Here is a 20,739-nt window from a genome sequence, read left to right as displayed (position 1 = left end):
ACTTGATTTCTGCTTGGAACCCTTTTTCTCCTCTCCTAAAAGTTAGGAACTGCTGCTCTAAAAATGCTTATTTTTCTGAAAATAATTTCTAGATGGTTAATGATGGGTCTAATGACAACAGTGTCTTCTGGTTGACATTCTCTTTAAACCTTAATCAGAAGAATTCGACCACCCGGAATCCCTTTGTGCAACTGAACCGCAGTCAGCTAAAAGAACAAAACCAGGAGTCCTAATGCTGGACGCAGATGTTGGTCCCGCAGCCGAAGCATCCCCCGGGGAACTTTATCTCCTGTTGGCCCCAACTGGTCCTCCAGCTTTGGGGAATTGACTTCACCTCCACAGCTCCCAAGGAGGCAATCGGAGGACGTCTATCAGGTGACAGCAATGGGGAAAGGCGACTCGTGAGAACCTGTCCCTCGGGGGTCTCCAGCCCCACGCAGCAACTTTCAGCTTCCACGCCGCGCGCAGAGACGCGGCAGGGACATCCGCGGGAGAAGCACGCTGAATCCGCCTCCTGTTCCCCGGCCCCGATCCCGCCGAATCGGCCGCCCAGCACAGCACCAGAGGCGTCCAGCAGAGTCACTGGCTGACCGCACGAGTCCTCCCGCCAGCGCCTTGCCCGCGACGGGCGCGCGGACCGCCTCAAACCGGGAAGGCGGCCGACACGTGACCAACGTGTTTCACCCGCGCCGCCGGAGGCGCCGGCTCTACCCCCTCCCGCCCTGCCAACAGCCTGCGTCCCAGCGCCCATGCGCGAAATTCATGCTCCTCCCAGCGGCCGTTTCCAAGGTGGAGGGGGAGGTGCAGTACGCTTGAGCCACGTGACACGCCGCGGCCCTTACGAAGCCGTGCTGGCGGCTGGGGCCCCGACGCGCTTGCGCAGTAGTTGGACGAGGGCGTTTCTGACTTCCTCCTCTTTTTATTTCGAATTGGTTCAGACGGGTATTTTCGAGTTACAAAATGGCGGCTCCGAGCGCTCTCTTCAGCGTTCAGTAGCGGCTTCCAGGCTGAGCGGATGTCTCTTCCCCTCAGTGTGGGACTCAAAAACGCACAGCTCCCAGGCCTGCTGACCACGAAGTCCTCGGAGGCGCTCAGGGCCCCGGAAGCTCCCCGCGGCCGCTACCGCCGCCTCGGCCCTGCTCGTCGCGGCGCCCGGCACCCAGCGCGATCTACGGCGGCCGCCCAAGAGGTGAGTGCCGGGCAGGCCGGGAGGGCGGGGCGGCGTTGGCCTTTGGCGACGCGGCCGGCTGTTTGTGAAGCCGGACCTGCCCAGCGACCTGCGGCGTCCTCCTGGCCAGAGGAGGGCTCAGCGGGGCTCGGGCCTCGGCCGGGGCGGCGACGGTGGCGGCGGTAGGGCTGCCCTGACCCACCCCTGGCCTACCTTCCTCACACGTCGTCCTCCGCCCGCCCCCGGCTGGCCCCGGTGGCACCGCAGCGTTCCCAGGCCGTTGGTCACTCGCGTTCGTGCAGAGCCGGTTTTGAGGTTAGGGCTTCCCGGGCGGTTTCAGTGACCTCGATCTGCGCTTGGCTGTCGCGGATAGCCCACGTGAAGTTCCTCTCTGAGCACAGGACTGTACCCGGTGCACACGCTCACTGCAGGAAGCGATCGCTCACGAATAATGCGCTTCTCCGAATATCTACAGCGCTTCCTTCCGATCTAGAAAGCATTTCATAACTTGGTGCCATTTTAGCCACAAACGCGGACATTTGGCAAACTCTTCCTGGCTGCTGGTGTAACTCATTTGTTACGGGGATTAGATTTCCCCGGTATCACAGTGGTCGAAGGTTGGACTAGCACGGACCTGAGTTCTGTCCCCAGCACCCCTAAAGAAAAAAGGAAAAGCCTTAATAATAGCTATAATAGCTAGCAAGTGAGTCTCTAGCGCCAGGACGTGTTCCAAGTACTTCGCAAAGATGTCTTTTCGAAAGAGGAAAAGAACTTTTTGGAGGAATAAGTAGGTATTTGGTATCTATGTTTTTAAAGGCAAAGTTTTGCTTTGTGTGGCTCCAGCGCTGTCCTTGAACTTGTGTGACTTAGACTGGCTTCAGCTCTCTCATCCTGCCTCAACCTCCCCATTGCCATCACCCCGGTTGGTGAAATGTGTTTTAAAAACTTAACCTATAGTTCGAGTTACTTTGTTTTCCCACACTACACCTTTTGGGTTTGGGAGTATAAAGAGTATTTTATTTTTAATCGAGCATGTTTATTTAATTTTTACAAAGCACTTCCTGTGTTCCAGGCACCATTCTAAGCTGTGCTTTTTATCTTACTTAGTAGTTTTTTGTAGCACTCCTTTCGTCCCACTAAACTCTGTCCTGGATCTTGTAATGCCACTCGTATCTTGTCTTTTTCTCGGATATGTAATGCCTCAGATCACTGATGCAGCAACAGTTAGCCATGAGTCAAGCGGGGTTGGGACATTTGGAGTCATCAGTAAACCGAACTAAAATTCTTGCCTTCTGGTTTATCTGACTGAATAAATATGAAATGGCCTCAGCTTCATTAATTTGTTTTATTATGGCAGTTACTTTTTAGTTTCAAGAATGAGTTAGACGCTCAAGTTTTACTTAGTATTTTATTTGCGGTTTCCACCATCCCTTTTGTCCACATCATGAAACAGTGACTCTAACTGGTCCACTGCCCGCCTCTTCTGCCCTCTGGTGTTGATTATAGGTAATGACTAGAAAATCTCCCAATGGATCCAGAGATCTTTCCTGTGAAGAATTCTATGAAGTATGCTATTTCTGATTAGGTCAACTTTGCACTTGGGGGTTGGGGGCATAAAAGAAGAGGGTTCCCAGTTACTGGTGTTATCACAGCTCATGCTGTGTATTTTAGAATCTTCAATTTTAATCATTCGTTCTGTAATCAGAAAAAAGACGTACCTATAAGAGAAATGTAAAAGATTGGGATGTATTAAAAGCCAGAGCCCTCCCTGCACATCAGATTGTGAAGGGCTTTGGAAATCTCTGATTTGAAACGAATTCTGTAGTTGCTAATCTTCTGATAGAGAGCAATGGACGATGGGTAAGATGGGATCTAGTGTCTGTTCTAGGATGCCCACTGTGGTGGGTTGCTGTGCTGAGGGCAGGGGAATGGAGAAAGTGTCGGAAAGAGTCCTGACAGATACAGCCAGCCTGGACAGGTGCCCTGCTGCTGCTGCTGCTGCTGCTGCGACTCGAAGAACCCACACAGTGCTTAGATCAAAGCCCTCAGTCAGATCTGATGGGGCTTAATTTTTTTCCATTTTATTTGGTGTGTGTGTTTGTACACAGTACCTGTGAAGGGTAGAAGAGGGCACTGGATCCCCACAGCCTGTGAGCTGCTGGACGTGGGTGCTGGAATAAAGCTCAGGTCCTCTGCAAGAGTAGTTTGTGCTCTGAACTGCTGAGCTCTCTCTTCAGCCTCTGTTGTTGCTATTGAACTCACAGAGATTCACCTACTTCCAACTCTAACCTTGAGGTTAAAGGTGTGTGCCACCACCATCCCTGGCTATTACTGTCATCGTCATTATTATCATTATTAAAGATTTATTATTTGGGTGAGTGCTTACTCAGCTGTGAAATCCAGAAGAGTTAGGTACCCCAGGAATTGGAGTTACGGGTACTTGTGAGTTTCTGGTGGGTGCTGGGGATCAAACACTCGTCCTCTACAGTACCAGCGCATTCCCTTACCTGCCAAGCCATCTTTCCCACCCTGAGGGTGTATTTTTGAAGCATGTTATTTTCTGAATTTGTGAGTAATGTCTTACCTTTTCACAATATGTAATTCAGAGCAATTAAATGTTAATTGGAAGACATTTATGTCAATTGTAGCCTTGAGAAAATTACTCATTGCCGGGCGGTGGTGGCGCACGCCTTTAATCCCAGCACTTGGGAGGCAGAGGCAGACGGATCTCTGTGAGTTCGAGACCAGCCTGGTCTACAAGAAGAGCTAGTTCCAGGACAGGCTCCAAAACCACAGAGAAACCCTGTCTCCAAAAACCAAAAAAAAAAGAAAAGAAAAGAAAATTACTCATTGGCTGGAGAGGTGGCTCAGAGATTAAGATCACTGTCTGCTCTTCCAGAGGTCCTGAGTTCAATTCCCAGCAATCACATGGTGGCTCACAACTACTTGTAACAAGATAGGGTGGTCTCTTCTGGCATACAGACAGAATACTGTGTACATAATAAATAAATCTAAAAAAAAAAGAAAAGAAAATTATTCATGTTACTGAAGTATTTCCAGTATATTATTAAATCCTTAATCCAAGAATAAACTTATGGATCATCTTTAAATTTTAAATATTAAAAATGTTTTGTTTATGACAAAAATATTTACTTTGACTTAAGGACTTTACTGTATGTATAATATGCTGCATAAATATTGTAGATTTTGAAAGATCAATAGATGTTTCTTCTTATCTTTCTGAATGGAGTTGGCTTCCTGTTCAGAAAGAGTGCCAGTGTTCCTCAGGTGTCTTTGCCTGCCTCTTCAAATAGAGATAGAGTACGCACCACCGGAGTCCCACAGCCTGACAGAGCTCTCACTGAAGCCGTTTCACTGCATCAGGAGCCTGCTTACCACATTCAGTGCTGGACTAGATTTTTAAAATTACTTGTAACAAAAAAATTAATTAAAAAAGTAAAATTAGCTTCTCTTAACTCCATATTTTCCTTAATTTCCTACTATATTTCCCTCCCTTTGAGCAAAGTCCTCTAAGTAAAGCTCATTTGCTTAAAACCAGTTAACTGCTTTTTCTTACGTTTCTCTATTTTGTGATTTTATTACAAAATAAATGAAGACAAAATTATTTGTAAGACCTATCTTGGTGCAAAAAAGCAAACATCTTATTTCTATTTTCTATAATCTAGGTTCACAAAAATGGCCAAAAGAATTGCTGAGAAGGAATTAACAGATAGGAATTGGGATCAAGAAGACGAAGCTGAAGAGGTACAGAGCCATTCCCTTAGTGGTTTCTTGCTGTCCGTGTTTATGCTCATGTTGCGTTCCCCGTGAAGAATGTGGTAGAATTTTAAAGCCTTTAGGAATACACAGCAGGAGAGGTGATGCTTCCTCATGAGCTGTATGCATTTGCTGTAGGAACTTGTTCTTCATATGTGACTGTGCTTTTCTCCTAGTGTGTGCTCCTGATGAGTGTGGAGAAGTATCTTCCTGCAGAAATCAGACATTTGCAGCATCCTTTGCTGTGGTTTCGTGTGTTTTAGTCATGGAATTAGCAGTCTGTAGTTCTCACCTCAGTCTGCTCTCTCCATGCTCCCCCTTGCTCCTGTGTTTCTCATGCCCACTGTTTGCTGTTCAGATCCTAGCTCTGCGCCCCAGCAGTTGCACTGATTGGACTAGAATTTCTATCAGTGTTGTAGTTTCTTTGCTAGCAAAATTAAAGTTGTCTTTTGTGAGGAAATCTTTGCAGTTTTAGGTCTCTTGTGCAAGTTAATACTTGTAGGCCAGTTCACTAAGAAAATTTGTAGCAAAGCTAACTCCAGCTCTATAGCACACAGCTAGGTGGTAAGGGGAAAAGGAACGGAGCATAAACAGTGTTTTGCAGCTTTATTCATGGGGTCTTCCTTTTTGATACTGATATGCTTAGGAAAGCAAACCACTGGGAAGTTAATATTTTTCAGGACCTTTGACTGACTTGGTCTTTAATCAAGTCTTTGGTCTTAAGCACAGCCTTTGGGTGGAACAAGCTATACACTGCCATATAATTGTTTTGACACTAAAGTGTCTAATAGTGAAAAAACTCAACAGGATCTACTGAATGAGTATGGAAATCAATTAGATTAATTGGTCAAATATAGCCAAATGGTCTTTGTTCTGGGTATGGAGGTCCTTTTTAATGTTGACACAATCCGAAATATCTGTAGATGAGGGTACTTTTGTTTTTGAGATAGTCCCACTTTGTAATTCATGCTGGACCAGAACTGTCTATCAGTCCTGCTGCCTCAGCCTGCTATGTGTAGGAGCTAATTGATTGGAGCTGACACACCTAGCTGGATGAGAATTTTGTACAGGAACTAGTTAGTTCTACCCTATAGGTGAGAGAATCGGTGAGATAAAACTTTCAGCACATTCATCACACTGTGAAGAGCTCTGGTTGGCTAGGGTCATTGTGACCGTGGTAAGGTGGGCAGGACCGGGACTGCTCTCCGAAACAGTGAGCGAAGGCTGTGGCTCAGTTGTAGAGCTTAGCAGTGCAGGATCCCAGTCTCTAAAGAAAAAGTGGATGCTATCTGTGTCAGCTTTTGTTTTGGTTTGGTTTTTGTTGCTTTGGGTTTTTCTCTTTTTCAAGACAGGGTTTCTCTATGTAACAGCTCTGACTGTCCTGGAACTTGGCTTTGTAGACTAGACTGGCCTCAAACTCACAGAGATCCACCTGCCTCTGCCTCCCAAGTGCTGGGATTAAAGGGGTGTGCTGGAGACAAACCCTGCCTACTCCCACTCTCTTACTTTCTGCCATTCTCTCTGAGGAGACATCTCTCAGTCTCTCTGTCTCTCTCATTCTCCCCTTCCCATTTCCTTTTTCTCAATAAACTTCACACTCAAAAAATAAAATAAAATGTATCACCACTGCCCCACTTTCAACTTAATGTTTTTAAAAATGTAATTGTCTCGGAAAAAAAAAATGTAATAGTAAGGTTCGGGCTCCTGGTTTCAGAATGGGCTTCACTGTCTACCGATCAGGAGCTTTTGGATGGTAGCTCTTATGTCTTGTTGATAGAAAATTTTACTGTGACCTTGGTAGTGCCCCCTCCCCCCCTTTTTAAGGACTATATGTCTAAGATGTGAGGAAACCAGCCGTGACCATTAGTGCACCAGACATGCAGTGGTGTTTATCTTTTCAGAAATCACATTTCTATCTCTGGGTTGGAACTCAAAGTATGGATTTGTAGATTGCAAAAGATTCATAACACCTGACTAGAATTAAAATCTACAGAAATCTGTAGATATTAGATGTGAGCTGTTTCTTAATGTGTTAGCAGTCAACTCTTAAGATCATCAATACCACATAAACGTGTCTGTTCTGGTATTTATATTTAGCTTTTAATCCTCTTTTGGACTTATTTTCTGCTAATTTGTCTATTCTTGCAGGTGGGAACATTCTCAGTGGCCAGTGAGGAAGTCTTGAAGAATAGAGCCATTAAGAAGGCAAAGCGTAGGAACGTTGGATTTGAAGTGAGTGCTTCTTGCAGCTTTGGTGTCTTGCTAATTTAATCAAGAAGATGAATCACAGACTTGCCTATAGGAGGCATTCTCTCAGTTGGGGTTCCTTTTTTCCAGATGACTCTAGCTTGTGTCAAATTGACAAAAACCAACCAGAACATGGACTGTCTAGGAAATTAAGGTTTAGCTATGTGTGTGTGTCTGAATCTGTGTCAAATTTCATAAGGAATGTAAATTTCACAGCATCTCTGCTGACTGAACAGGCTAGCAAGGGAAGAGCTTGCTAAAGACAGGAATAAGGAAACAGGAAGGAAAAGACAGATACTGCACTGGGTTGCTTAACAGTAAAAAGGCTGGAGTCTGCAGTATGGTCTCCTTAGATTTCTGTAGGCTGAGAACAGCTTGGAAACCCAAAATTCTTGAGAAATTAGGTAAACAGTGAAATTTTTAATTAATCTAATTTTGTATTTCTAGAGCTTCTTTAGGCGAATGCTCTTTGAAAAGATGCATGAGGTTTAATTGTATTGGGAATATTTCCAGTTATTCTGGAGCTCAGTGGCAGGTACATGAATATGTAATGTTTGAATATATGCAATGCCTTTAAATACAGATCTAGCGATTGCGACCATCTCTCCTGGCTATTTTAGGAAGGCAACTGTGAGAGCTTGTTCTTAGAGGCACTGTCTCTCCCTTGCTCCTGTCTGGGCTTTGTTAGTAGCTTCTCTTAGGGGCAGAACCACCACTTCTGAGCTCTGTGCTCTTTCTGAGATCCTGTTGTCACTTATTTGAGGGTGGGAGGTCTACCTATCTAAAATGTGCTTTCTTTATATTTCAGTCTGATAGTGGAGGAGCCTTTAAAGGTTTTAAAGGTTTGGTTGTGCCTTCTGGAGGAGGAGGAGGGTTTTCTGGATTTGGTAGTGGCGCTGGAGGGAAGCCTCTGGAAGGACTGACAAATGGAAACAGCACAGCCAGTGCCACACCCTTCTCCAGCTCAAAGGCAGCAGTAGTGGAGCCCAAGGCAGCATTTGGTGAGTAGCCCTCCCTCTCCGGCTCCCTCTGAAATAGATGCTGAAAGAGAACTCTGCTACCAGGTTGTTTATTTTTTTTGTCTTTGGCCCAAGCTGATCTTGAACCCCGTTCTCCTCTTCCACCCTTCTGAATACTGGGATACTGTAGGTGTATGCTATCAGACCTAGCTGGGGAAATGTTTCTAGCACTGTGTCCTCAGGCAGCAGTAAAAGGATGAGACTCAGGGAGATGCATGGAGCAAGTGGGCCAGCAGAACACACCTTTGCACCAGCACACAGCGATTCTGTTCTCAGCTCCCCAGTTATTTTACTTTACCTCATTGTTCATTGTAGAAAATTTAAATATAATATAGACATATATTCAATGAAAGGTATGATAGAGACAAAAATATTTATGAGGTAAAATCTTTCCTAAATTCTTTCTTCTTTCTGTCCCATGCCAGATGGCTCCTGATATGAGACAGAAACTCTGAATTTTTCTTTTAACAACATGCTTGGATTTAGAGAAGGATAGCCATTGTCCAACTTCAAAGCCAGCTTTAATTTTTAAGTAGAGATATATATGTGTTCAGGTAATGAAATTTTATCCTGCAGATATGTCATCAGAAGTCAGATTTCTCTTCTCTTGGAGATCCTTTCTGGATAGTTATCTTTTCTCCTTTAGGCATCTAGATGTCCAAGATCTCTTGATATTCTGAAGATGAGTATTTTCCTGCAAAGACAAGAACAGAACTTTGCCCCAACCCTTATGAGGTTTCCTTACCACCTGTGGGATTGTCACCTCTGTGGATTGAGCTGTTATTTCTCTTTCTCAAGAGGTTTCTCTTTTTCAGACCAAATGTTTATTAATTTTTATGGTATCCATAGCTTTTCTTCTCCTGTGGAAGTAAGAGTGAATACTGAATACCCAGTCCTGTTTTGGATGAGCTAGTCAGCAACTTCTGGGACTCACATAGAGAATTGGCTCTAAAAGTATATGCTGCCTGGTGTTTGTGGGTTTGAGATGGGTTTTCAGCTCAGCTACAGAAATTCAGGCTGGCCTTTAGCTGGGTAGTGAGAATAACTTTGAACTCTGGATCCTCCTGCAGGCACCCACTCGCCTGTTTAGTCCTTACTAAGCAGAATGAACTAAGTGCCTTAGTAACCATTTGCTAGATATCCAGTTCCTCAGCATTGGTTTATGACACAAGCTTGGTGATCAGTAGCAGGGAAAGCAGAGCATGATAATAGCCGTACAAAAACCTAGTTGTAGCTGAGCCTGGTGGCACACTCCTGTTGTCCCTTCTCAAGAAGCTGAAGCAGAGTGGTGAATTCCAGCTTGTCTGGGCCTACATAGCAAGACTCTGTCTTAAACACAGTAAAAACATGTAACCCCTAGGTGGTTTGATCAAACTGCTTTTAAAGTGTTTGGACTTTAACTTCTTACAGGTTCTTTTGCTGTGAATGGTCCTACTACCTTGGTTGATAAGCAGCAATGTAATAGCAGCAATCAGCTGTCCTCTGGCCCGGCTTCCAGTACAGCCTGCACTGGGAATACCTATCACAAGCAGTTGGCTGGCTTGAACTGCTCTGTCCGGGACTGGATAGTGAAGCATGTGAATACCAACCCACTTTGTGACCTGACGCCCATTTTTAAGGACTATGAGAGATACTTGGCAACGATTGAGAAGCAACTTGAGAATGGAGGCAGCAGCAGTTCTGAGAGCCAGACTGATAGGGCAGCGACTGGAATGCAGCCCCCCTCTCTTTTTAGTTCAGCAAAACTACAGCAAGAGTCACCGTTTTCATTTCGTGGCAGCAAAGCAGAGGACACATCTGAAAAGGTGGAGTTTACAGCAGAAAAGAAATCGGACATAGCACAAGGAGCAACAAGTGCCTCGTTTAATTTTGGCAAGAAAATTGAGAGCTCAGTTTTGGGCTCCTTAAATTCTGGCTCCCTGACTGGGTTTTCATTCTCCCCTGGAAACTCTAGTTTATCTGCCCAAAGTAAAGCTGCCTCTTCACCATTTTCTGCATCAGAGAGTCAAGCAGGAGGCAGCAGCAGTGAATGCAGAGGTAAATACAAAGCCACTGGTTCATGTATGTGCAGCTCTAATGAGAACGTCGCTCCATTTTCTGTGTATGTCACAGTTGCTTCATCCTTATCCTTAAAGTAGAGCAAGGCCTGTTTTATAGGGTGTTCAAAGCTCCCAAAGGGTGTGGTTCTGCGGGAGAGAGGTGACATGGTGTGCTCCAGCAGCATAGCCTCTGTCTTCATGAGGTGGGTAGGGCTCCAGGTGCGTAGTGAAGGGCTATGAACAGATGGCTGCAGAGCAGACTGAACTTCTGTCGTGCTGACTGGAAAGTGCTGGGCAAGTGGTGCTGTGTATAGAAGCAGCAGATTAAAAACAGCTTGAAAAGTTGACATTGTACTGAAAAAGCTCAACATGAATGCCCATTGGAGTTGACTGTATTTAGACCTGCTAAATTAATTAATGTTGGGGCCAGACCTGCTAAAAAGGAGGGTCACTCAACCCCGAAGAAAGGCTCTGCTGTTGTGAATCACACTAGTGTCCTTGGGCCTTTTGTACCAGTGTGTCAGGTCTTGGCAATGGGCACAGTTGCAGGGTTTCTTCTGAGATATTGATACCCACAGTGCTCATGTTTGTTCTTCATAACACAGGACCAGTTAGTTCGTTCATTCAGTAACACTTTCTAAAATGATAGGTATGCCTACTGTGTGCGCTGTGCAGTGAGCCATTCCTAGGCAGTGAGTACTTGCATTGGGACTAGTGGTGCTGAGGGATTACATTTCTAATTTTCAGGAGCAGGGATTTTGTTTTTGTTTTTCTTTATGTATCCCTGGCTGTCCTAGAGCTTGCTAAGGTAGACCAAGCTGTCCTTGAACTCACAGGGATCTTCCAGCTTCTATCTTCCAAGTGCTGTGATTAAAGTTGTGAGCCGCCACCACAGCCAGCAAGTTTCTAATTTTTGATAGAACTAGTTAAGTGTTTTAAATAGTTAAATGTCCCTCTGTGTGAATGAGAACCTTCCACTAGAACATGTCTGAGGAGAGGAGACGACGACAAGAACAACGTTGGATGACCTGAGGCCACAGCAGAAGTAAAACGAGAGAAACAATTGCATGAAGCCTAAAAGCCTCTGGATATCCAAGAACACAGTCGGCAGTGGAGATGCCTGTGGAACAGAGGGGACATCTCGAAGCTGAACAGCTGATGGCCCTGATGTCCAAAATATAAAAATGTGGGGCTGTTAAGAGCTCTCCTTGCTATTCCATAGGACCCATAAAACCCAAGTTTGGTTTCCAGCTGCAGAATTCTTCTGACTTCTACAGACTCCTGCACACACATGTGCACATACACTCACAGATGTGTAAATAATACAAAGATATAAGGAAATCAGTACAAGTAAACAAATAGTAAAAATAATTGTGAGGACGACATAATAGGGTTGGCTACTTTCCATGGCAACAGAACAAAGCCAGCGTTCCCCTCAGGTATGGATGTGGCCTTCCCTCCAGAAGGCTGCATCCTCTGGGTGACAGTTCTGCTGGGGTGCCTGAGCCTTGGGTAAAGTCAAACCTAGGGACCAAGTCCCAGCCCCTTGACTTCCTCTGCTCTTGGAGTAGGCCCTACCACTGAGTCCTCAAGGACGCATGGTAATGTGCTGTTCTCCAGGGGAGCAAACGTATGTTTGACTGCACCACTACTGTCCAACCTGGGCCAGCCACTAGTGCTCCTTGTCTGAACTCTTTAGTGTATGCACAGGCCCTCAGGGTAGATGGTCCAATAAGCACCACCTCCCTCCTTTTTTAAAAAAAAAGATTTATTTATTATGTCAGAAGAGGGCACCAGATCTCATTACAGATGGTTGTGAGCCACCATGTGGTTGCTGGGAATTAAACTCAGGACCTCTGGAAGAGCAGGCAATGCTCTTAACCTCTGAGCTGTATCTCTAGCCCCAAGTGACCCCCTTTTATTTCTCCTCTGCCTCTAAATAAGAGAGTCTTCCTCATCATAGGCAGCCGTCTCATGCCCTATCCTGCACACTGCACCATCCGACAATTGCCATCTTGTGGTTACCATTAGAAAGACTTGGAATTTGTTGAAACTTCCCTAGTCCTGGGAGGCTCAGCTGAGTAATCAATTTGAAGCCTGCCAGGAGATAGATCCTCATGGTCTTTAGTTCAATCTTGGGATCCAAGTCCTCAGTATTGCTTTAGTCTGGCAGGTTTTACACGGCTGCCTTTCTTTTGAGGGTGTCCTTCCTGTTTGTGTGTCAGCAGTGTCTCAGTACCCCCTGTGGCTGAAGCTTTATTGAAAGAATGTGCCCTTCCTGCTCGTCAGTGAGCCAGGTTCCTGTAGTGCAATACCCTTGAGCTCTGTGACAGTTTAGTCAAAGCTTTGCAGCAGCTTCTCTGACAAGCTTGACCTGTAAAACAATCACTTTTGCCCTTTTGGCCATTGCTGATGCTGGTTATTCCTGAGCACAGTGTGGCTCTGGACACAAGAATATTGGCAAGGATGGTGTTGGGTGCTCTTTTTAGGTTAGATTCTCCACTGGGCAACCTGAGTATGTATAATTTTATACTTAAGTGTGTTTTGGTGAATGTCATAAGCAAGAATGGTTTTTATTCTAGAGTTTCCTACAAATTGGATGTACTTTTATAATAGAAATGGCTTACCATTAAATATTATTAAGTCTGGTGAGACGGCTCAGCAGGTAAAGGTTTTTTCCTCCCAGCCTAATGGCCTGAGTTTTATTTCAGGAAGCATCATGGTAGAAGGAAAGAACCAAACCCTACAAGGTACACACACAATAAATAAATTTAAAATTTCACAAAATAAAATCCAGCTGGCACCTCTTCCCGCAAAACAGTAAGGTGTTCACAGTCTTATTTACCAGCTTCCATGGATATTCCTGGATGATGTTCAGGGTGGGGAACAAGCGTTGCTGACTAAGTTGTTTCTGTGCCAGGTGGCGATGAAGAAGAGGATGATGAGCCGCCCAAGGTGGTGGTGACTGAAGTGAAGGAGGACGATGCTTTCTACTCCAAAAAGTGAGTGGGCTGTGTGCTGGGGCTGTGTCCAGCACTCTGAGCTGCAACAGGGAAGAATGATTGGCCTGTTTGGTTATTTTTGTTTTTTTCAAGGCAAGAGTTTCTCTGTGTAGTCCTGGTCTTCCTGGAACTCACTCTGGCCTCCAACTCACAGAGATCAGTCTGCCTCTTCCTCTCAAGTGCTGGGATTAAAGGCGTGTGCCACTACCAGGTGGCATAATATTGCCTTTTTGTTGTTTGTGTTTGCTTTGAGTTGGGGGGGTCATCTAAATTAGCAGCCTTGACTGACCTTGAACTTAACAGACCCACCTGCCTCTGGCCACTTTTTCTTAATAACCTAAGTATCTGCATTTCACATACTGGCTAGGAAAACAGCGCACTACTTTATTCATAGTCACAGCTTATCCCAGATTTTCTCAGTATCTTAGGGGATCAAAAATGGAAGGTCAGAAGAGAATTTGAAAAAATAAAAAGAGGAAAGCAAGGTGGGAGAGAAGTAGGACAGACTGCTATGTCTGTACCTGTCCTTAAAGGGCCAGTCTGCTCTGCCACACAGGACCAAGACACATGAGAAAGGGGGCAGAGAAGTGGGTCAGCTGAGATGTTGACTGACTAAGGAAGGTGGCCTCCGGTATTAAAATGGTCTGGAGGGGACTGTGTTTAGCAGAGTTTGTGTAGCATGCCCAAGATCCTGGATTCCATGCCCGCACTACACAGAAAGGTCTGTGTATGGGGTAAATTGTAGAATAACTGTTTGGTTTTTAAACTCAGATACCATCAATCTGGTAAAGAAGGGTTTATTCTCTTAGCCACTGCAGTTGGCTTTCAGGAAGGTAAGCAATGGTTATCAGCAAACTAACTTGTTGACTATCTGATCATAACTGTTGTTTTCCCACAGGTGTAAACTATTTTACAAAAAAGACAATGAATTTAAAGAGAAGGGAATGGGAACCTTGCATTTAAAACCCACGGCCAATCAGAAGACTCAGCTCTTGGTGCGGGCAGACACCAACCTAGGTGGGTGCACAGCCATCACAGTTCCTGTAGCGAGTTTTGCCTTGACTCTGGTTCTTTGGATTTTGAAGCTCAATAATGAGGGGTTTGTTATGTCTTATGAAAGTGATCATGAGGTCAGATTTATCTTCTGGTTACTAATATGTGTGTGGTTTTTACTGTCAGGTACATTGTGTACACAGTATAGGTGTATTGTTAAAAGCTATAGTAGAAAAGTACCACAAAGGGTTTCATTTCCATATGTTGGAGTGTGAGGAGTGGCGTGTATGTGGGACAGTTTGATGAATACAAAGGAGAAGTATACAGGTTTCAGTTTATGGGGGTCTTTGTGGGAGGAAGGATTTGTAGGTAAAGGCCCAAGGTTTTTAGGTCTCATTCCTCAGTCAATTTCTACCTTTATTTTTGGGACAGGATCTCACTAAACCTGAAGCTCACTGATTTTGGCTTGGCTGCATGGCCAGTGAGTTTCAGGGATCTACCTGTTTGTGCCACAGCCCTCATTCCTACCCCCCCCCCCACACCCCTTCTCTAAGCTAGGATTACAGGAATGTGCTGCTCTCCCCAGCTTTTAGCATATGTTCTGAGAATTGGAACTAGTTCTTGTGTTGCATGCTTAGCAATGGGAGCATCTCTCCAGCCCTGGGAATCTTTCTAGAACGAGAATGTCCCCTTTACCCCACTCGAGCTGATCCTTGCCACAGTCCTTTAGAAGAATAGCTGTGATAGCGGTGAGCCTGTGATGTGTGGTCAGTAGTGGGAGATTGCTGGGCAGCACCAAAAGACTCCTGGGGTTCTCTCTCTTAGGACTTGACTAGCTATGGCAGTATCACCATAATGTCACTCTGGCCTGGTGAGCAGTGCTGGTGAGAAGCACTGTATCTTTGCCAACCACTCATCCAAAGTTCCATGAAATGATGAAGATCTGGGCAAGCCAGTGCTGCTCTGAACAGGCTCCTGCCTGGGAGATTGTGGTGGAATGTGCCTGTCAGCCCCAGCTCCTCTCCTGCTTGTCACACCCCAGCATATAGGAAATGAAAGCCTTTATGGCCATAACTTTTAACACATTGAGAAGTTGTTTCATTGTTGAATCTTTAGCCTCTGAAAGAATCCTACAGTATTGATACATTTGTTTTTATATGTTGTTTTGATAAATATTTTCTTTTGTTTATTCAAAGGCAACATACTGCTGAATGTTCTGATTCCACCCAATATGCCATGCACCCGAACAGGGAAAAACAATGTCCTCATTGTCTGTGTCCCCAACCCCCCACTTGATGAGAAGCAACCCACAGTCCCAGTCACCATGCTGATTCGGGTGAAGACGAGTGAGGATGCAGATGAACTACACAAGATCTTACTGCAGAAGAAGGGTGCCTGAGCACTGAAGCCGACCAAGGGATGTTACAGCCACATTGCTGCTTCTCCTCTGCCCCCAAACTTAGTCACATTCTTTCTTCTTCTTACTGTGACATTCTGAGAACTTCTAGGTAACGGGAAACTTCTGTGAGGAAGATTAAGGCCAATAAAACCTGGGTGTGTCAGCTCTTTTCCCTTCCTGAAAACTAAGCAAAATACATTCAAGTGAAAAATTTGGGAAGATTTTTTTAATGTTGGTTCATTGAGTAAACTAACCGAAGTGATTCTTAGTGGACTGCAGTCAGGGTACCAGTTAACACTCCAAAGGCTCCTGCAGGCAGCTGTGGGCTCTGCTCTCCTGACTGCCCCAGGAGACCCATGGCAGTGTCCCACAGCACCCCAGATGACACCCATCTGCTCCCCTCCTGTGGGCTTATCTGACCCGTGATGAGCACTCCTGCCAAACGCCACGCCGCCACACTGTGACCATGCTGAACTGTGGGTAAGATGTCTCTGTCATCAGCCTGTTGGCAGGTGATGGCCTCTGACCTGGGGCTGCTTGACTGATCTAGGAACTGCCTTTTCATGGAAAGGACATGAGTGGCTCGTTGGGAGCTGGCAGTGTAGACCGGGTTTTGTCGTTTTTATCCAGGAGGTGCTCTTTCTTTACCCTCCTCAGTTAACGTGGAAGGGGATGTCAGGAATAATGGATTTTAAAAGCACAAATTTGGTGACTTTTTAAATATCATTTCTATACCACAAATAAGCCTTTATTTTAAAAGAAAAAAAGTTGAAAGAGGATGTGTGCTCATTTCCGTTTTTGCCCTGGTGAGCCCCGTGGGCGCAGTCTGAATGGGGTCCTCTCAGGAACCGTGCACTCACAAGAAGCAAGAGTGTGGGAATGGCGTTTGCCTGTTTGTCTTACAGCTTCGGACTACAGCATGGTACTTGGCATCTGAAAACTTGTTTATTTATTTTTTTTTTTTAAGGATGAGGTACTGAGTGTGTCCATTTGGAATAGAACCTTGGTTCTGCACGGGCCATTCATGTCACTACAGAGCAGTGAAGGTTACTAGTACTTGTATTCTCTGAAGACCAGACTTCAATTAAATGCAAGCTTTGTTGCCTAGCTGGTAATCCCAGTGCCAGAGAAGCCAAGGCAGGAAGATGTTTGAGTTCACAGCAGCCTGAGCTACCTAGTAGCCCCCCCCTTCAAAAAAGAGGGAGATTGAATGAAGTTGCACTCTGATTCCTCATGAAACCGTTCATCACTAGGACTAGATCTTTTCTGAAGGCTCAGGGTCAGTGCCCAGGGTGCCAGAGCGCTCAGCTAGTCAATAAATAGACAGTGCTCTGACCTGGGCAGAGTCACGAAACCTGACAGCACAGTTGCTTTCTCAAAACTGTACTGTTGTGAGTGAGAATGAAGCCTAATTAACTTTTATTTGGGTAGCCATGGCTAACCTTGAACTCAGAGATCCACCTGCCTCTGCCTGGGGGCGGGGCAGGGTTTATCACTGTCACACCTCTGCTCAACGGGTTGGCACTTGTCTGCAGATGGCCTGCTTGTGCTTGGGGGGTGTGAACCTGGGGAGGTGCTGTGCCTTTGCCATTTAGCATTGAGAATTGGTTTCTAGCAAGCAATTTGCTACTTCTGTTATCACTGGCCTTGCTCTGTTCACATTGGGTTTGCCCAGCTTTCCAAAGATGAAATGAGGGGAACGCATTTCAGACAGTACCATGTAACCACATGCCCATGGGGCTGACCGGTGTCAGACTCTCAGGCACTTTCAGGAACTTGTCTATTCATGGTGGTGATGCTCCATGAGCATCTATCTGCCCAAGCCTTGCATATTTACCAAAAGAATATAAGCAAAAAAGGTTGCGACTGGATTGCCTTCTAAGCCCCCTAGACCATTTTAATTGTAAATTAGTGAGTGTGGCTTCCCTTTTCCTAACATTCCCAGCACATTTGCTGCTAAGACTATCACTTTTGGAAGCGAGAATTACAGGGGAGAGATGGTGTGACCGGAACTCAGTGTGTCTTGTCTTTATGCTTTAGGAGCTCGCTCAGCATTCTTCACCCAAGTGTGAGTCACTATGAAGTCTGTCAGAGGAGGCCCCTGGAGGGCTCTCGTTCTCCCTCCATTGTGTTAGTTGCTGGTTTAATGTGTTACAAATTTGCCTATTGTGTGTTTATGTGAACTGAGGTTTTTATCTCTAGCTTGAAAATTTCCCTGAGGAAGTGTGTGTTCTCTATGGTGAGGGTGCAGACTCCGAGCCTGGGCTTCCCACACTGTATGTCACACTTTCGCACATTCCCAGTCAGCAAAGTTTCAGCCCTGCGCGGTCTTCTTCAGAGAGCCACACTGTATAGACCATGGCTGTGTCAGCAACAGGTCTGACTGCTGATGGGCTTTCTGTTATACAGTTTCAGTTCTAAATCCTATTTTTTACATGCTGCGTGCCAAAAATAAATACCTGCTGCAGCGTAGGGGAAAATTCTACCTTGTTGTCAGGGTTTTCCCTGACAGCCTCTTCTACCTTTTGAAGGTTAAGGAGTCTGTTCTTGCCAGTTTGTTCATTATATTACTATTTCTGAAGATGAGAAATAGCCCCTTTTAGGCTACAGACTACCTGCTCAGACCAAGTCTAATTCTGGAAGTGGGATTTTTAAGGAAATGACCTGTTCTGTTACGCGTAGGTGAAGTTGGGAGCTCTTCAAGGCATCTTCTAGCCCCATGCTCTGCACAAGGCCACCATGTGCTCTCCAGAAGCAATTGCAAAACTGAAGACTGTCCTCTATGCAGACAGATTTGTAAAGGGAATGTAAGAGTTCTTAACAATCACATAGAATAATCTGCTTTTTACCTGAAAGAGGAAATTGTTTTCTAAAGCTAAAATACTTGAATTGTCAGACAGTATAATCTCAGTGTGTGTGAGCTTTTGAATGGGCCTGTGAGGAAGTGTAACAATCCATGAAATGTGAATAAATGGAACATTAAAAACTGGGCCTTTGACAGTTTTGTTTCTGTGATACTCTTGGCAGATCAGCAGAAGAAGAAGCTCATGGCGGTAGTGTACAGAAACATCTCTGAAGTGGGGGCTGCCAAGGAGAGCTGACGAGCAGCCTGCATTGAATTACAGGGGGGTACAGAGCCTTGTGCTGGGCAGTGTCCAGCCTCAGACTAGAGCTGTGGGGGGGGGGGTAGCCTTCTACAGAAGTAACACTGAATTCTAGTCCATTCAGTGATGTGTTAGAGCTGTGTTCAGATCCTGAAATCCCCAGGGTTCTGAGCTGAGATTCCTAAGTGACAGGTGCCTCCTGAAGGGTAAGATTGTACCTGAGTCATTGGGGAGACTGGCTGATCTGGTGTGGGTTCCCAGTGTGGCCCGGTGCTCCCACACTTTGTAGAACTGACACCTTTGGGGGCTACCATCCTAAACCCTCTGAAGCAGACCTCGGACTAAGTCTTTATTTGATATAGTTAGTGGTTTGTACAATCAAACCATGTGTGAACAGGACTGGTGCACAGCTGTGCTTGAGCTCCACTGGCTGGCAAGCTCCCCGTCATTCCAGGTACGGCCATGAAATACACATGAGCACATCCCAAGAGGAAATGTCCCAGAACTGCATGTCCTTGTCTAATGTCATTGTCAGGGACCCTGAAGGGATGGGTGTACTAGGTTTACCTTTGAAAAGCCTTAGGCTCTGGGTTTTGTGGCATGGCTTGCTGAGGGGGTCAGGTCTACATGGCCCTTTCCAGTGTACCCGTTGAATCACTCAACTTCAGTGGTTTCTGGAATTGGCTTAAATCTGGAGTAAAATTGTTTATTCAAAATATAATCAAAGCTCACCAGAAACAATGGTTATTTCAAACTGAGCAACCTAATTGCTTTATTAAAGTCAAATTCCAAAATGAAAGAGCCATCCACATAAAGAAGAGTCTTGATAGCCCACTGGCTTACATGAGGCTGTAGGAGGCAAGTGAGTGACAGTGTAAGATCAGGGCCCTTTCCTTCATCACCCACCCCCCAAGCACGCTTCCCCTTCCTTTCCAGGCTTTCTGTCACCTTTAACAAGCACAAAGTCCGATGTCTCCAGGTGACATGGTATATACAATGAGCTACAAGGAGTGCATTATTTTACATTGCTCTTTTTTTCGTATGTTCTGCAAGGTTGTCCTTTTCAGGGAGAATTTTCTTCCAACCTAGGGCTGACGGGTGCTCCTAAAAGGTATGGGTTTGCAGAACAGCCTTCCCAAGCATCTCCTGAGGGAGGCTACCCAGGGGTTGATGTGGATAGCAACCTGCTAAGCTGATGCCTCCTTCCCACCACCTTCAAGTTGGAGATACCAGTTCAGAAAATTCTGGTCCTGTGTTCCTAGGGTAGCGGCTGACTCCTTACTATGTCCTGTCAGAACCCCGTCCTCCACTGCAGTTCCCAACTCCAATGTATATAGTATATTAGGCCCAATTCCTTGTGACGTAAGGAAGCCATTTGGCATGTTTCCTATGCATGAAATGTAGCTGTGATATTTTCAACCTGTGATGACTGCAGGTGCCTGCTCGGCAGCCCTCCAACACAGAGGTGCTGGGCCACAGGAACAGTATGGTCCCTGCGGGATCTTTCCTAAACTCCCTAGGTTCCCAGCTTCTATTCCAGTTGTCTTCCCACTAATATAAGGGTTTTTATGGGATTTTCTTAGAAAAGCTTGGGAGGTTTCCATTCAAACACTGCCAGGGTATATTTCATAGGAGCACAGAATTGAACCCAAAAGGCAAATGTGATCAGCTTTGGAAACGCCTACACCTCTGGCCAGGATGGTCACTGTCCCCCCTCACAGGGTCTTCACAGACCAGCAGCCAGCAGGACAGCCAGTGCATGGAGTGGCCTGTCAACCCCAGCTGGAACCATTTCAGAACAGTATCTTGTGGCAAAGCTTGCAGCAAATCAAGGCCATTCCCTTGACTTGCTATAGTGTCTTGTCTTAACCTGAAATGGACATTATTAAAAGAAACAGGTACAGGTCGGGGGCACTTGTAAGAAAGCATTTTAAATGTCTCTAAATTCAAAGCCGTGTCTCAAAGAACCAGGAAGTCATAAAGCAAAGTCA

At 45.5% G+C, this 20,739-nt stretch overlaps 1 protein-coding gene across 1 annotated transcript; it reads left to right on the top strand.

Moving 5' to 3' along the window:
- The first annotated feature begins 961 nt into the window (after positions 1-961).
- Nup50 (nucleoporin 50) lies at positions 962-18,634 on the top strand. Its single transcript, XM_005354412.3, has 8 exons — positions 962-1,189; positions 4,855-4,933; positions 7,094-7,177; positions 8,001-8,193; positions 9,622-10,248; positions 13,171-13,252; positions 14,151-14,269; positions 15,442-18,634. The coding sequence occupies exons 2-8, from the start codon at positions 4,865-4,867 to the stop codon at positions 15,642-15,644; spliced, it is 1,377 nt and encodes a 458-aa protein (XP_005354469.1). The 5' UTR covers positions 962-1,189; positions 4,855-4,864; the 3' UTR covers positions 15,645-18,634.
- Positions 18,635-20,739: the final 2,105 nt, after the last annotated feature.

The sequence above is a fragment of the Microtus ochrogaster genome, chromosome 15, assembly GCF_000317375.1.
Source record: "Microtus ochrogaster isolate Prairie Vole_2 chromosome 15, MicOch1.0, whole genome shotgun sequence".
NCBI lineage: Eukaryota > Metazoa > Chordata > Mammalia > Rodentia > Cricetidae > Microtus > Microtus ochrogaster.
The sequence above is the reverse complement of the archived record's forward strand: the minus strand, read 5'-3'. Positions and strand labels throughout refer to the sequence as shown.

Excerpts from the sequence above, each read along its gene's own strand:
- Nup50 (XM_005354412.3), top strand. The coding sequence starts at position 4,865 with ATGGCCAAAAGAATTGCTGAGAAGGAATTAACAGATAGGAATTGGGAT. Across the intron at positions 7,178-8,000 it reads GTAGGAACGTTGGATTTGAA|TCTGATAGTGGAGGAGCCTT; the intron begins GTGAGTGCTTCT and ends TTTATATTTCAG. Across the intron at positions 14,270-15,441 it reads GCGGGCAGACACCAACCTAG|GCAACATACTGCTGAATGTT; the intron begins GTGGGTGCACAG and ends GTTTATTCAAAG.